Source organism: Ischnura elegans, assembly GCF_921293095.1.
Source record: "Ischnura elegans chromosome 13 unlocalized genomic scaffold, ioIscEleg1.1 SUPER_13_unloc_2, whole genome shotgun sequence".
Lineage (NCBI taxonomy): Eukaryota > Metazoa > Arthropoda > Insecta > Odonata > Coenagrionidae > Ischnura > Ischnura elegans.
The window spans coordinates 8,885,390-8,902,494 of NW_025791658.1; the positions used below are offsets into that span (position 1 = coordinate 8,885,390).

General features: G+C 39.6%; 1 protein-coding gene across 1 annotated transcript; it reads right to left on the reverse strand.

Moving 5' to 3' along the window:
- Positions 1–13,390: 13,390 nt before the first annotated feature.
- Positions 13,391–15,949, reverse strand: LOC124172751 (piggyBac transposable element-derived protein 4-like). The gene is made up of 2 exons (XM_046552237.1): positions 15,571–15,949; positions 13,391–15,364 (listed from the first exon to the last, which is right to left on the reverse strand). Exons 1-2 carry the CDS (start codon positions 15,707–15,709, stop codon positions 13,716–13,718), a joined length of 1,788 nt encoding a protein of 595 aa, XP_046408193.1. The 5' UTR covers positions 15,710–15,949; the 3' UTR covers positions 13,391–13,715.
- Positions 15,950–17,105: the final 1,156 nt, after the last annotated feature.

Below are 17,105 nucleotides of genomic sequence, written 5' to 3' on the forward strand. Positions count from 1 at the left end.
CCTCATCAAATTTGCTGAGTTCAGTCGGTCGATGAACGCAGTTTGGAATGATATGGTAAACATGTCCTTATTGAAATAAAATTTAATAGCGATTACGAGGCAGAGCATTCGATAAATGATTACTGATAATATTTGTGAAATTTGAAACTTAACAGTGATAGGAAACGGAGAAAAATAAAATTAATTGATATCTTATCGAATTCCTAATTTTCATATGAGCTAAAAATTCATTTCTCTACGACATCTGGGTGCAGAGATACAGTGAGTATGACGATTCTACTTTCCTCAATATTAATTTCTTCCCCAATCCTGACTTGGACTATACATATAAGAGAGCTGCGGTACCGTAGGAGCACCTGAAGATGATATATTGTTGAAACCCGAGTCACGTTTCATGTTTCGCAATGGAATGTTAAGATAACTATTCAGTCCAGCTTTTCCATACATTTAGTCAAAATGATTTATTAATGATGAAGGTAACACAAATTGAAGGTGTTGACAGTTGAAATTTAAGTAATACGTAATAATTATACGTACGTAATAAGTAATACGAGCGTGATGCGCCCGCTCCCCGCTCATTTCAATGCAGGTCCACAAGGGATAGGCGCGTTTCTAATTTTAAAATGTAGAAAAAAAGGCAGGGTCTTATATGCAAATTTAATTGGAATGTTCATGTTCAAATTGAGGTCAGAGGACCTCTTTAATCACAGCTTTGGAAGTAATTACACTATTGTCTGTTAAACGCACATGATAACTCATACTTACGTATCAACAGGAGACTTAAATGTGGAATCAGCCGCATTTTGATAAAAGTTATTTAAAGAATGCGAGATTTTGTTGGGAATGAACAAATGTATCAGTTTGTGCACCGTTAACGTCAGGAATATTTACCGTTTTTTTACTACTTAAAAACAATTTTATGAAACAATAGCAATATTTAGGAAGTAAGATATGGTATTTGGACTGACAGCTGAAGTCATTTGCGCCATGAGGGTAGGGTAGGTAAGGAAGGGTGGAGAGAAACCCGGCGTCGGCATTCGCCTGCTCTTAACGAAAGGCGCCAAGGGGACCACGGCTGAACGTCCCATCCGACGGACGGAGTGTTGCACTTGAAATGTCCTCCACACAGCACTCAAGCAGGGATCGGGCAATCTTTTGAAATTCCCTGCCACTGCCGGGATTTGAAATCGAGCCCGCCGGGTGGGAAGCCAACACTCTAGCTACCACACCAACCCGATCCCCGGAAGTAAGATATGCCGTCGCATGTTCTCTGAGAAATTCTGTACATTTTGGTTCCTCATTTGTCGAGTTTGGTTGCGTATAATTTGAGAAAAAGGTATCTATACAGTAGAAATAATATAGAAGATTACTCAGGTCTGAAGCAATTAATAGATTTACTAATTTACTTGAATTCATGAGCCTCATTGCATAAAAGTTGTATTTATTACCCTCATGTATGTATTTATAAAGGGGAGCCCAAGAGATGTGCGTGAGAAAAATGTGAATGTTTAAATTTTTCCCACGTGCATACATGAGTTTCTACTTTAAATTTATTTTTGGAATGGTATGTATTCATTCAAATGAAAAGATAACTCGACTTCTGAGATGGAGTATGAGAGATAAATAACAAGTTTAGTGATACCCAATTAAAACTTAATAGTGGTCACTAGGGTATAGATTTAATTTATTTTATCAATATATAATGTCCTAATCTAATTTTAAATTGAGCTTAATTTAAATTTTTATGAACGAAATCGACCAAATATTGCCAACACTAAACGTAGCGACCCTTTTTGCTTTAGAATATATTTTCAGGCTTGTGGAACGATCAAATTCAAAAATCTTTATCTCTTTATTTCCCTCTCCTTCGTTGTCAGCGAGGCGATGACGGTTTCGAGGGGACGATCACGAGAGTTCCGAGTTTTTTTTTACCCCTCTGAAACAAAGTGCGTGACGCGCAATGGAAAGTTTTCGCTTCAAAAATTAGTCTGCAATAAAATCTGCGGAGAGGATGAACCTCGCGAAGGAGCCCGAAAGAAAAACCTGTCTAGGCCCAACGTGAATGTGGACGTGGGTTACCTCAATGCATTCCATCCGCTAATATTAAATGGGATTGGTTTTTGCTCCTGGAATTTGACTCCAGCGTCGGCAACTCAGTCGCGTCCGCTTCCGTCCTCTTCGGTAGTTGGTGCAGCGAAAGAAGGCTTGCTTCATGCGTCCCATTTTTCACTTACCTGACCCCTTCAGTTAAGAGGGTCTCGTGGGTGTCTACGCATTATTGAAAACGATCTTGGATGCAAGGGAAGGGAAGGAAGAAGCGAGCGGGGCAGGGAGTGCGCGGTGAGAACTTAACATATATAATTTATTTAATATCTGCGATATTTCCAGGTTTTATGATCCGGCAGTCCATTACCTTCTAATAGCTCTGCATTGCTCACGGTTTTTCAATGGAAAAAGGTTCGAGACGTCAGAAGGGTGTTTGGCAGGGGGTGACAAGACATCGGATTTCAGCATGCAACATGATCCCTGGTTAGTCGTAGGTACGCGGTGTCATACTGTTGGACTAAGTCAGGTAATCTGTCGAAGACGTTAAAAAGCGGAATTCTGGCAAACAATGTTATGCATCACTTTGAGACGATAGAAAATTTTCCCTGCCAGATGGCTGTCTCCTGGGAATTTCAGGTACAGGTGGTTTTGAAAATATATAAATCGCTTTACTCCGTCATGACATAGATGGAGGGTTTAAAAGGGGTTGGGGTTTAATTAGGGGTAGGGGGGTGAGAAGGACGCATTTTGGCAGTTGGTGCTTGGGGTGCACGGGTGGTGCATACGTAGTCAGTTGCAAGTGCAGCCAGTTAGGGACGTTTAACCTCCCTCGCGCCCTGGAGACTCACCCATGTAAGTTCTTATATTGAAGTAACTAATGGAAACTTATAATTTAATAACGGAATAAAACTGAAGTTCAAGTAATCTGCTTCATTTCTAATTACGCCCTTCATATACACCTCACAATAGAAGCGAGCGTTGTGAGGGCGATCGCCGTACAGGCCAGACCGCCTCTGGGTACCATCCGGACACCAACACAAACACCAACTGCCAAAATGCGTCCTTCCTAACCCTAATTAACCCCCACCCTCTTTCAAACCCTCCATCTATGACATGACGGAATAAAGTGATTTATATATTCTTATAACTATGTAAGTGCACCTGAAATTCCCAGGAGACAACCACCTGGCTGGGAAAAGTTGCTATTGTCTTAGAGTGATTCACACTGCCTGCCAGGATTCCACTATTTAACGTCTACGACAGATCGCCTAACCTAGTCCAATATTAAGACACCGCTTACGTACAACTAACCGGGGATCATGTCGCATGCTGAAAGCTGAAGCCTTGTTGTCCCCCCATGCCAAACACCCCAGCGACATGTTGAAGGGCAGATAGGCGACTGCAATTTGCCTAAATGGCGATCACTCTATTTTTCAATAATGGAACCATAAAAAATGCAGAGCTATTGGACGGATATAGACTGCTCGATCTTAAAATCTCGAGTTATTGACAGTATCACGTTTTTATAAATTTTTAAGATATTCATTTCCGTTACTGCTGAGAGTGAAGAATCTATTAAAATAAATTTAAATAAATTCTTCTTTTACCAGCATCTTGGCGTCACCTCACCCGCATTCAGTATTATGTCCTATGTTTAGACATAGTGACAGTAGTCATCCCTAGACCACCGAGACAAGGGCCTACCCTGGATCACAACTAGGGGACGGGGCAAGCCGTAGTCGTTCATTTTCTAAATATTTTGCTTGAAAAAATTATTTCTTTAAGTACACGTTTTATGCTCAAACCATTTTTCTTCAAAATAAAATTTGTTCCTAACTTTCGTTTTGAATTACATTAATTTTCGCTTCTGGTGGGGGGGCAGTTGTCCCCTCCTGACCCCCCAACTGAGTACAGCCATACTCTTTTTACATCGCGGAATGACTCAACTGAACCATGCCATCGAGGCGATTGCCGGTAAGTGCGGTCTCTCTTTCAGTGATAGTCTTAGTAGTCCAGAGGATTAATGGCAACTTATCCTTTTTGAGAGTCGAAGACTGCAATTCCAGTTAGCACTTAGATCGTATTGTGGACGTGAAATATCGTTAGGGAGTTTTTCTTAGGTTCCGTTTTAGTTACTCGCGACTGGAAAAAATTCAAATGCTTGCAGCTTCATTCTTACGGATAATTCAAAAGTTGCCGAATTCGGAGTATATTCCGATGCGACGTATTCCTTGCAGTCTGTAACTCGACAAGTCCCGCGCAGTGTTTGAGGAGGCTTATTCTGTGCTTGCGGATTTGGGATCGAAGTGGGATAACGTCAGTGTTATCTAATACATTCATTGTTTGGAAGATCAATAAGTGACAGCCTAACAATCGGAATGAACCATATTGTTTTTATTATTTCATTATTAATCAGAGATTGAAAAGATACTGCCACTTCTAATCTCATGTTCCACTTCGCGATTTGAAATTTTTGGGATTGTTAGAAATAGTCTCCCAAGCCTATTTTTTATTGAACTTTATTTTGAACGTATCAGGTATAAAGTTAACATGTAGTAGTTTAAGCTCTATCATGAAAATCCATTGCCCATTCTCTATCATTTTATTAGTAGCGCAATATAACTGTTTATGTGAGGCATTTGTATTGGCGTGTGATCCTTTGCTTTTAGTAATTATTTTTTTTACTCCGCGCGAGTAACGGCTCATTTTTAAGGCTTTTTTTTCTCGGGAACAGTTCATTTCTTCACTATGTATTCTTGACATTCTTCCCTCTTGTTGTGGTGTTCTCCTCTATGCCGACGATTGTAAAATATTTAAAAGGGTTAACACCGCGGCTGATTCCCTGGTTTTACAAACTGCTCTTCAATCGCTAGAGAAATGGTATGCAATAAATGGCAGTTGCGTGTGAATCCTGGAAAATCTACTGCGATGTCTTTCTCGCTGAAGAAGAGTACTATCACCTCCACTTATACACTAAATAATCAACCCATTCCCTCTGTCTTATCCCACTCCGATTTAGGCGTCACTTTTGACCAAAAGTTAACCTTTTACGAACATATAAAAGCCGTTGTTAACAAGGCTATGGCAGTGGTTGGGACCCTATATCGCATGAGCGAGATATCCGAACCGAGTGCCTTAAAATCAGTATTCATTGGATGTGTGCAACCCATCCTTGAATATTGCTCCCCCATTTGGTCAACTGCTTCTCCCTCCACACTAAAATTAATCAACCGTCCACTCAATTTCTTCTTAGCAATAGTTCGACACCGCATACCTCACCTCAGATTCTCTTCACGTGTCGAAATACTTCTTTCACTTGGATTATTGCACCCCAACCACCGCAGATTGACATTAGACATCAAATTTCTTTACCGCATCTTAAATGGGTCCTTCAGATCCAGTGATCTCCTATCCTTCTTTTCACTACGCATTCCTGCTCGCAAAACCCGCAATACTGAACTTCTACACCAGCCCAACTTCCGTCTGGCAATATCTCAACGATCCCTCTTTTCCCGCCTACCTTCTATTTTCAATTCAGTCTCCAATACTTCTTCCTCTCTTGACATCTTCGCCTCCCGCTCTAATTTTAATAACCAAGTGAAAAGTCTATCTTTCTGACACTGACCTTTGTATCTGTTGTATAAGCTGAAAATGATTGTTACTTATGATATTATTTTTATTTTATTTTTACATGTTCATTATTATATTTATATAATTTATTTTGTTTATAAGCCCAATGTAAAGGCCTTAGTGCTGTTTTTGGTGTGACATAAATAAATAAATAAATAAATAAATTTCAATGCCAATACACTTAATTAATTGCAGTTTTTTGTATAAGTTACGATAGTTATAAACTTGAGCATAGAAAAATATGTTGTTTATTCCTCATAGCGGGTAATAACTGTAAGTTCTTTCCGTGAAACAATATTTGAGGACAGAAAAGTTAATGGCCCTCTTAGTACGATAAAAATTAATGATTTCTGTTGTTCGTCTGTTGCCTGTTTAGCAATGTGCCCTGTGATGGCGTTGGAAGTAATGTGATGACCTCCCTGCACAGTTCTCCCTGCACAGTTCGACATGTGTTTCTGAGGAGCGAGATGATGGAAATTCAAATGAGGTCTTCCTCGAGCCACCAACGTTGTGAGGGAGTATGCCCCGCCCACCCGCTTCAAGCTTCATTCGTGCTGGCTGTGCTGCATTCGATAGCCTTTTACTGTAAAACTGACGTTCTATTAGACTTCCTCATCTCTCTCCTTTTCACTTTCGATGATTTTAACTCTTCCACTCGTAAGAATGCTTGAATGCGCTCCTGGCCCAACCCCACTCCTCAGCTCTCTCGTTTCTGAAAGTTCGTTGACAGATAGTAGCGATAGTAATCAGTTTCTTCGAGCATTAGCAAGGATGAAGAATATTTTGAATACAGCAAAAACCATCATAGTGTCATTGTCATCATTTCACCTTGTTACTTGCGCATAAAAATATTCACTAAATAATTAATTCAATAAAGTATTGTTGCAGTATTGTTTTTTTTTTGCAAATATAAATATAAAATCCTTGCGCTTTCCTTAACTGAATTTTAGAAGATTTTTTTACTACAAGAACCCTGAAAGCAATAACTCATTTATTAATAACATAAGTTATAGTCCCCCAGCAAATAATTCATATCGATTTTTGACTAGTTCACTTTGTGGAAACTCATTACAATAAAATACAAATAGCTGTAGTAAGCTCTTAAGAGAACAGGTCTTGATATTACTTTGCGAGTCTTGATACTGAAAGGCGAATCGGCGTGGAAAATTACTTCAGCCGTTTCAAGAATTTACGGTTATAATTTCGTAGTTTTTGGCGTCGCCGATTATGTCCACAGCTTTACCAATCACCTGTTTAAAGCACTCAAATTGGTCAAATTAAATGCCAAGGATGAATACTTGATAAATTAATTACCAATTGTAAATTAGTATCTTAAATTGTGAGATTTGGAGTACAAAGACGCTAAGAGCGAAATTATACGACACCTCTTGTCCGTTATGCCCGCATTTTACTAAATTGATCTTATCTCTTTGTCTGCATCAGACATGTCATTGAAGCTCGAACCGTGCATTGCCAAGATAAGCACTTAGTTAATGCTAAAGTTGGGTCACAATTAAATGACGTTTTCCGAGTTACGGGTTACCAAAGTTTGTATTTCGCTTGAAACCATTGAAACAAACGGGTGCAATTTTTGTTCTGATGTTGATAAATACTCTTCCAGTGCGGTTGCGAAGTAAATATGCTACCAAAGGACACTCCGCATTGAACAAGATAAATATTAATGCAATTATTTCTCATGCGTCACTTAGTTATTTGTTTGCAAATCCGATGTCACGAGATTTCTTCTCCAATATTAGTCCCCATCCTCCTCTCCAATTTTCCAATCAGTTTCCACACGCCACTTCCGCTTGAATCCATTTTCCAGGAAATTTCAGCTGATGTCAACCCTTAAGTAGTCGTGCAAGATTAAGTTACGTAACAACTCGCGTCGGGTCGTATTGGTCGAGAATTTAAACGAGTAATGATGCTCACATGATTGGAAAAAATCTGGGTTTTAGTAATAAAAAGGCGTGATAGTTATAAGACAGCTGGCGATAGTAAAAAGAAGTTATCATATTGTTTTTCCATATGATCCAGTGGTTTAATACTTATTTTTACTGATAATTGCTCTAGTATGTCATTTTATAAATGCGAACCTCTTTTTTTTAATCAAAAGTGTTTTCATGAACCGTAAAAGTATTTGTTTTTAAGATTAAACCAAGAATGCATTGGTAAAATTACTTAGAAAAGAATTTATATACTTTTCTCACTCTTAGTTTAAATATGCTTGCAATGGTTTATTACAAATAAGCAAAAACTCTCCAAAATTAAATAATATATGTATGACAGTATCTTTTATTCATTTAAAAAACCTTTCCGGTTAGTTAGACCCACCGCGACTTTCCAGATGTTAATCCTGCCTCAATATATTAGCCTGGTACTTCCTCCTCTTGTCTAACAAGGAAAGTGGCGAAGTGAGGGTCTCAGCTTTCGATCTAACTTAGTAGTGTCGTAGTCCATCGGGAGCTGAGCACGAATCATCCCCCATATGGGGTTATATAACCGATAGTTTTAACAAGAACGAGGTTAGACATTTACAGGTTGGTTTTATTCCCTCAGAAATACGGCCTCAACAACTAGGAGCGGTGGTTACGGTACTTGACTCCTACCCGGGGATCCTATGTTTGATTCTTGGCCGCGGCATAATTTTTTTCTACCTTTCATTTTACAAAAGGCTGCTGTTCATCATTATTTCCATGATTTTCAATGAAAATTTTATTTTTATGAGTTGAAATCTCTTTCTGCAGTGTGGTAGCATCAGATATTCTCCCATTTTTTCAATCGGTAGCCTAGTTTCATTTACGTTATTGAGCCCGCATTTCTGAGGGAACATTATAAACCTGTTAATGCTTAACCTTGTTTATTGTTTAAACTCTTGGTTACATAACTTCATATGGGGGATGATCCGTGGTCAGCTCCCGATGGAATGCGACACTACAAAGTCTGATTGAAATCCGAGACCCACTTCTGTGACACTCCCCTTGTTAGTCAACCGAATCTCTCTAAGAAAGGACTGATATCCCTCTCAATGCAAATTAAATACTATTCTGATAATGGGCTCGTCAGTCATAAGGCTAAATATGTTTTCAAGCTCAACTGTATTCAAATGCTTAAAACCATCGAATCTGCTAGTCGACTGTCTTTCTCTCTCAGTGGAAATATTTCTGTGGTTTTCCTTGGGGGATATTAAGGAGATAATCAGGTATTGTCGTTTACGTTGAGGCATGTTAAGAATAATTCAAAGGAACTCCTCCAATGGTGAGATACTAAGCACTAGGGGTGGTCGGATCGGATACCTCGGATCCAAATATCCCCGGATATTGCCCTAAACAACTAACAAAAATGTATATGGGAAATATATGGATTGGCGGATACATTATAAGTGAAAATAAAATGATGCTATAAAAGAGAAGAAGAAACAACACAAGTTATACACTTTCGCGGATTTTTATGTGGTGAAAAACATCTTTGCTCAGAAACAGACAGAGAGAGACAGAATCCCTCACAACTTTTGGATAACTGTTCCATAATCGCGCTCCGACAACAGAAAAAGGTTTTTCATATGTGGTCGTTCTGTGTTAGGGGGTGATGAGAAAATCGGGAATGGGAGAGATTTTTTAAGAGGCAACCTATCTTTCCCCTCTATTTACCGAATTCTTATTGTGAATTTTTATTCTGAGTGTAAGATCCCTCAGACGATTTGGATCACCAGGTGAAAAGGCTCAAGACTCCCTGGAGGATTCTCATTACCCCAAACGGCCATTTATTTCAGATAGATGGCTGCCATATCTTAAAACACTCTATTCATAGCATTCACTGCCATATCTTAAAGTACACTTATCTATTCCCATCACTCTGCTATTATACATGCCTCCTGAATTTACGAAATACCGTTTAAGGCACCACCAGGGTGAGTGGGACGGGGTGATTCCACACTAATTGGCAATCAGCACTCATCCTAGACACCAATCAGACACGCCTTCTCTCACCGGACACTGGCCAAGCACACACAAGAGAATGAGATGTGATTATTCTTCGTTAAAACTTTCGCGGGTGCTCGTCATGTTGAATTAAAACTTTTGGGCTATGTCGCCGCGTCAGATTTTGGGTGGCCCCAACGTTTCCCGACCGATGCTGGTCGCTTTCTCAAGGGAATCTGAAGAGGTGGGATTTAAAATTGGTATATATAGGTATACGTGTCAGGTGGTGGGGGGAGGGGAGTGAGAGGTTGGAGGAGTAGGTTGTCGATTATTTTTGCCGATTACGGGTTGCCAAGTACGGCTGATTTTAAGGCCAGTGTCTCTGTTAAAGTTGTTTTTCTCCTCTTTAGATATTTCTATTGCTTCTCTTACGAGTCTCTGTTTAAAGCCTTTCACTCTCGCAACAATTTTTGCTTCCTTAAGGTCGATTGTGTGGCCCAGCGCTGCGTGTTCGGCTACTGCGGACTTCGTTGACTGCCCCAGTCGAATTGCTCTCTCGTGCTCCTCTAGACGTGTTTTAACCGATCTGCCAGTTTCGCCGATGTAGTTCTTCCCACAGGTCTGGCAAGGAATTCGGTATACCCCTTCGACTTGTAATGGAGTTCTATCCTTGACGGTTTTCAATAGATGCTTTATCTGTACGTGAGGCGAGAATATTGTCCTTATCTGGAATTTGCGACCTCAGCGACCAGAAGAAAGCCTTCCTGCCATACATTAAGGGGACGACTGACAGAATAGGAAATATCCTACGCAAATTCCAGATAAGGACAATATTCTCGCCTCACGTACAGATAAAGCATCTATTGAAAACCGTCAAGGATAGAACTCCACTACAAGTCGAAGGGGTATACCGAATTCCTTGCCAGACCTGTGGGAAGAACTATATCGGCGAAACAGGCAGATCGGTTAAAACACGTCTAGAGGAGCACGAGAGAGCAATTCGACTGGGGCAGTCAACGAAGTCCGCAGTAGCCGAACACGCAGCGCTGGGCCACACAATCGACCTTAAGGAAGCAAAAATTGTTGCGAGAGTGAAAGGCTTTAAACAGAGACTCGTAAGAGAAGCAATAGAAATATCTAAAGAGGAGAAAAACAACTTTAACAGAGACACTGGCCTTAAAATCAGCCGTACTTGGCAACCCGTAATCGGCAAAAATAATCGACAACCTACTCCTCCAACCTCTCACTCCCCTCCCCCCACCACCTGACACGTATACCTATATATACCAATTTTAAATCCCACCTCTTCAGATTCCCTTGAGAAAGCGACCAGCATCGGTCGGGAAACGTTGGGGCCACCCAAAATCTGACGCGGCGACATAGCCCAAAAGTTTTAATTCAACACGAGATGTGATTAGCTCAGAAACTAGGATAATGCCAAGGATAAGAACACGCTACCGTGCAAACAAAATTATGAGTTAATCATAGAAAAAGGAAAATTTAGCAAGTTATCTGATTCATGCATGAGTTATAACACGCCAAGAAATGCATGCACATAGCTAGTACTGATTATTACAGTAAGTGTGTACATTTTCAGCCTATTTTGTCTATTCCAACTCAAACTATCCTAGAGCTAAAACTATTGCAAGAATTATAAATTACTAATGCTGGCATCGGAGCAACGAGCAAGAATTTTTTCTCGGAAAGACTGATTGCTGTGCAGTTGGCCAATGTATGAAATACGTCGGCAGTCATTTCTGTCTAGTCTTACGGGACTCAAGCAGCAACAGCACCTTTAGCTACATTTATGAGATAGATATAAAAGGATTTTACCAAAGGGGAATTTTATTACATTTCATCGCAAAACTTTTGAACCTGAAATGGGAAGATTTACTCAAAATTACCTCTGTAAATTTATATAGTGAGTCTTATTTAAAAAAATCTACGGTTGGCATTTGCAGCGAAAACTTAATCCCACGAGTTCATTTAAACTTTGATTCCAACCCCAGTTATATATTGAAATATTTGCGATAACCAAAATTGAGAAAAAATACAAGTTAGCACCATCGCTCATTGATTGATAGTCATTGGAGGAATTGCATCGTGTCCAATATTTTTCGATGATATTGGTTGCCCAATTTCAGCGAAGAATATAGGACACCTAGTCCTAGAATGTCGGACAAAAAAAAAGTTGAGGGTAGAGGCCAAATAAAAATTGATCGTACGTAAAAACCAGTCGAAGAACATTTTATCTTTTACGTGGTTCTTTCATAGATTACCAATGATGAAAAAATACAGATTCTATTCACATTTATATGTAATTCGATGCTTTACGATTCGCGATCTAAATAAAAATTAGCATCGATAGAAAAATACGAAGGGGAGAGAAAGAGTGATTCATTAAATATATGTCACAAATTATGATTTGGCACTGATAATGTAGGGAGGAATGCGATGATAGTAAAATAGAGGCACTTCTTGATCACTTTTTTCCAGAATCATAACGAACTATATTAATCACACTGTGTAAAAAAATAAAACCGTGGTCTATTGCGCAATTATCTAAAATACTATATTGAAACATATTCTGTTCTAAATTCATATGAAACTAGAGCGCGGATTAATTTTTCAAAAAATATGCCTTGGGATACCGGTGAGGCATGCGCGTTGCATGTATTGTTATTTTGTGGTCAATTCGCGCCATTAGGGAAAGAAAAAATTTCAATAAATCGGCTGTGAGTTGCGCCTGAATAATACTTAAAGTTAATTTCATCATAGGCTACTGGCCGACATTATGGAATGTCTCTTAATGCCGAAAAATGGAGGGTCAGGGGATGGTTGCCTCTGGGCTAGTGGTCATCTCAGCAGACGTGTAGCTGCTAGAGGAAAACCTTCTCTAGCGACTCCCTTGAGAAAGATGGGCCACGTCCTATCGATAATCAGAGCAAACTCTATCCCGTAAGCTCCATACTTTCGTTTTTTACTATCTAACCAAGTGTCTTTGTATGCCCACGCTAGGTCAAGAAGAAGTCAGTTATGGAGGGGCAACGAATAAAGCTTGATGAGTAATCGCATTTGCGCGCGTGGTTAAATTCCTGTCTTTCCTTTATTTTACGTGGAACAACAGCTGGTGCACTGCCTCCCTTACTTTACGTCTCATAGGTGACTCTGATTCACCTAATGGCGATGAGTCCCCGTTTCACCGTATGCCTTCAATTTTGAGTTCACTCTATCGCATGCCGCGGTGAGGGCTGGTCTTTCATCCCTCGCTCCATATTATAATTGGAAATGCTCTCGAAGGGAAGAATTACCCTGGATTCCGTGCGAAACCGTCATGAATAATCGCTAACATTTACTCGTGCGGTTAAGGCGACGCATTACTCCTGCTCAAACGGATTGCCAGTATTTGCTTTCTTGCTTAGGGACTAAAAAGGTTGTGTACTGCCTTATCCGTAGAAGGAGGTCCTGCCTTTAGGCCTTCAGCATGACTCAGTTCAGATTTGATGGTGGAGAAAATTTCGGATCGGTGCGAAGCCACTCAGAAAATAGTTCAGTTGCTAGGTAACCATGTGACGATGGTGTTGGAATTCATTCCTGAGTGGTGTGCTTTTTCCATCTTGTGAAGTGATTATTTCTAATTCCCAATTACAAGAAGGAAGCAGTGTGTGCATCTAAAGCATCAAAATCGTTCGTTAGGTACTGTGAAGTGCATTGGTTTGTGTGGAGTACGTAAATACCTGAATTTGGAAATCACTGGTTCATTGCGTGATATATTGTTAACACTTTGAGTGCTAGCGCTTTAAAGCCTCATCCTTACCCCAGTGCTGGGCGTTTTTACGAAAGTTTAGAAATTTTTAATAATTTTACTACAATACATAGAAATTGAAAATAAAGACGACCATATTGTTTATAAATTTATCTTTAATTATGTGTTTAGGTGTAATATACGCAAATAATATAATATTTTTGCCATCTCTACAAAAATAATCAATTTTCTTAAAAAAAGAAAATTGAAAATTCCGGATTTGTAATACAAATGATAATCACAATTAAAATTAAATATACATTTTCCTTTCAAATACCATTATGTGAAGTGTGAGCATCATTTTTATCGACTATTTATGTTACATAATTTTTTTTTGTATGATATATTTGAAAGCATGGAGATACACAAAATCCTAAATGGCAAATTTTGCACTCAAAAGATGTGTCCTTTCTCCTTGCCTTCCCTGCTTGCTCTGTACCCTTGTCAGAGCACACTTTACATCTTCTTTGAGCCTTTTTCTTTTCTGGGGGAATTGGTATTCTACTGAGAAAATGTTTTCCGGAGAGACGGGTTAGATGACCTCCACTGGGACCAGGTCCTGATGAAGGTTCTTCCTGAGTAATTGCAAGGTCACTGCAGAGTTCCTTCATGAAAGATGTCATTGGAATTTTTTTCCCTGTAACTTGGTTATACAAGACACATGCATTTTGTACTGTCATCAAAATCATGTGGAAAGCTAATTTCCTCCACCATTTCATACTACGGTGGTCAAATACACCATAGGACATACGCTGGTCAGAAAGGTCTACACCAAATTTTTTCTTATTATAGTTCACCACTGCAGCTGGCTTAGTTCTTTGGTTACCTCTTCTATCACTATAGGTCACCATTTCTGATGTATGTCGTGTACTTATGATGTATACATCACGCTTATCCTTCCAACATAACACGAGTACATTACCTTTCCTCCTGTAAACTTGTTCCCCACGACTTAGTTGAGGATTACGAAGAGCACTGGGCATCCCTCTCCTATTTTTTTGCGTTGTTCCTACCAACCCCGTTTGGAGACCTTCCAATTCCATGGCAAGCAAGGGACTTGTATAGTACCTGTCTGTATACAAAGTATGCCCTTTTCCGGCTAAGTTTCCAAGAAGCCTTGTAACAACATCTTTCACAACATTGTCCTGACCGCAAAATACGTCGAAGTTCCAAATATACCCAGAATCAGATTCAGAGAGCATATATAACTTGATGCCATAACGGCTAGGTTTCTGAGGCATGTATTGCTTGAAACTTAGCCTCCCTCTGAATGCACACATGCCTTCATCGATGGTCACATCCTCTGCCGGTTGGTATGCACATTGAAATCTACTTCTGAGCAACTCGAACATGGGACGAACCTTGTGTAGAGGGTCAAAACCTGCCTCCCCTTTCTTCTTTGCACTGGTGTTATCATTCAAATGAAAATTAGCTAAGATGGATAGGAATCTATCCCTACTCATGACACTAGGGCAGAAATTACATGATATGACCGGATCTGTGCTCCAATGATTGGCCAAAGATGGCCTCTCACTGATGCTCATGTGCAAAATAATTGCTAGGAATTTTCGCACATCACCCAGTGTAACAGTTTTCCACTTCAGCAGCCTGCTGTTAGGAGATATTTGATTCAAACTCCTCTTTTTCTGTAAAATTTGCCGAGCATAAAGATTTGATTGTTCCTTGATGATTTTTATAATATCATCATCAAAAAAATAAGAAAAAAAATCAGCAAGAGGAGTGGTTTTGTCGAGACCAGTTTCCTCAACCATACCAGACATTCCGGTGAAAACATTTATATTTGGAACATGGTCTATTTCACTCCAACCTCCATCTTGTGCATCTGCCATGATCCTTCGTCCTCCTCTGCCTCGTGGCCGCCCTCTTCTACCTCTCAAACCCCTTTGATTCATGGCCGCTGCTTCGGTCTCACAATCACTGGTGCTACTGCTGTCACTCGAATCTAAAGGAACAAAATAGAAGTATACAAAACAGGCATTTGAGAAACCAAGTTGAAAATATTCAAGAAACCTTGAGTAATATGTAAGAATAAAATTATCTAAAAAACGACCTTACGCAATATTTCACAAGTAACGTAAGTGGGCTTCAAGAATAACAGAGGTCGTTACGCAGAATAAAAAAAATACCAAATAAAAGACATTAGCTTACCTAAGTCAGATGTCACTTCGTTTAAAATGAAATCTGGATCATCTTCACTAAGTTCAGCATCATCAGAAGTGCCACTGTCATCCCATTCCCGACGTAGTTCTCTAAGAATATCTTCATCACGGAGCATAGCGTCGGCCATGATGACTGCTTTTTCCACAACTGACAGGGTGATGCAATACCTATATTTTTTCGGTCATTACTGTAGTGAGCTGCCATCTAGAATATTTTCTATGCACTAACTCGTGTAAGCAACCGATCTAAGTAGATTTCAGAACGTAATATTACGCTGGCTACATAAAAGACGATCAAATTCAAACTGACGTAATATTACGTTGCCCGCAGTTCTACGAAGATTCACGAGAACGTAATATTACGTCGTTAGCACTCAAAGTGTTAAGTATGTTGGATGGTGTGCGTGTGGAAGCATCTTGTGGTGTTTGTGCAGTTTTTTGTATTACCATGAGAGTTACAGAAGAGGAATAATGATACTAGGATCTTAGGATTTGGCTTCATTCTCCTGTAAAGAGTCAAGTGCTCCAGATCCAAGGAAAGAACAAACAAGTAGCCATAATTTTCACCTTTTTAAAATACTCGTAATTATCTGACAGAAGAATCATCCACAGTTTACAAAAACCAAGTAGCCGTGATAAAATCAGGGCCCATCAGGGTGTTTCAGAGTCTCCCTTTCCGAGCGGATCGGGAGACTTGACGCGGATTCTGCGTCACTTACTATCCGTGCGTTTCAGACTGGCTTCCTATCGACTCAAGGCCGGCTTTCCGATCGGATAGAAGTGGAGTGGGCTAGAGGTGACGGAAACTCATTCCGGCTGCGAGTGGAGATATTGCTGTCTTTTATTAAGTATTTGGCTATAATAAAATCATACAACATTATTTCATGAGTGCTGATATACGTGGATATTCTGATACAGTAATGTAAGTAAAAGTGCCTTTAATTCTCGTGTAAATTAGGCGATAAATAGGCAGACTGTATCATTGACAGTACAAGTTCGTTTGCGTTGTTATTTGGACGAGTAATTTGGCAAAAAGAACGTGAAACAAGTTGGAATGCATGGCGTAGTGACTTACAAATATGCAGGTAGCATAACGCAATGAATACGTGTCCGTGGGTTTGGAAGCATAATAATTTGTCTAGTTTGAAATGATTGTGTGACTTGGCATCGTAGTTACATCGAAATTAGACGTGGGTATGTACCTAATTCAATTGATTGGTACCATGGTATACATTCTAAATATTCATTTTAATGTAAAATATTAGTTCAAGCATAACGGGAAGAGCCACGGTATCAACTATACCGAAGCTCCCTCATACCATCCTTTTATTTATAGATTACAAATTTCAGCCTTCACTAAACAAGTGACGGTGGCGCAGCGGGTTAAGGCCATAGATCTTTTATATAGGTTAAGGCCATAGATCTGTTTAAAAGATCTATGGTTAAGGCAGTATCAAGCGAGGTAAAGGCTATGAGTTCGATTCCCTTTTGCAGCGACTATTTTTTTCTTTGTAGAATTATCGC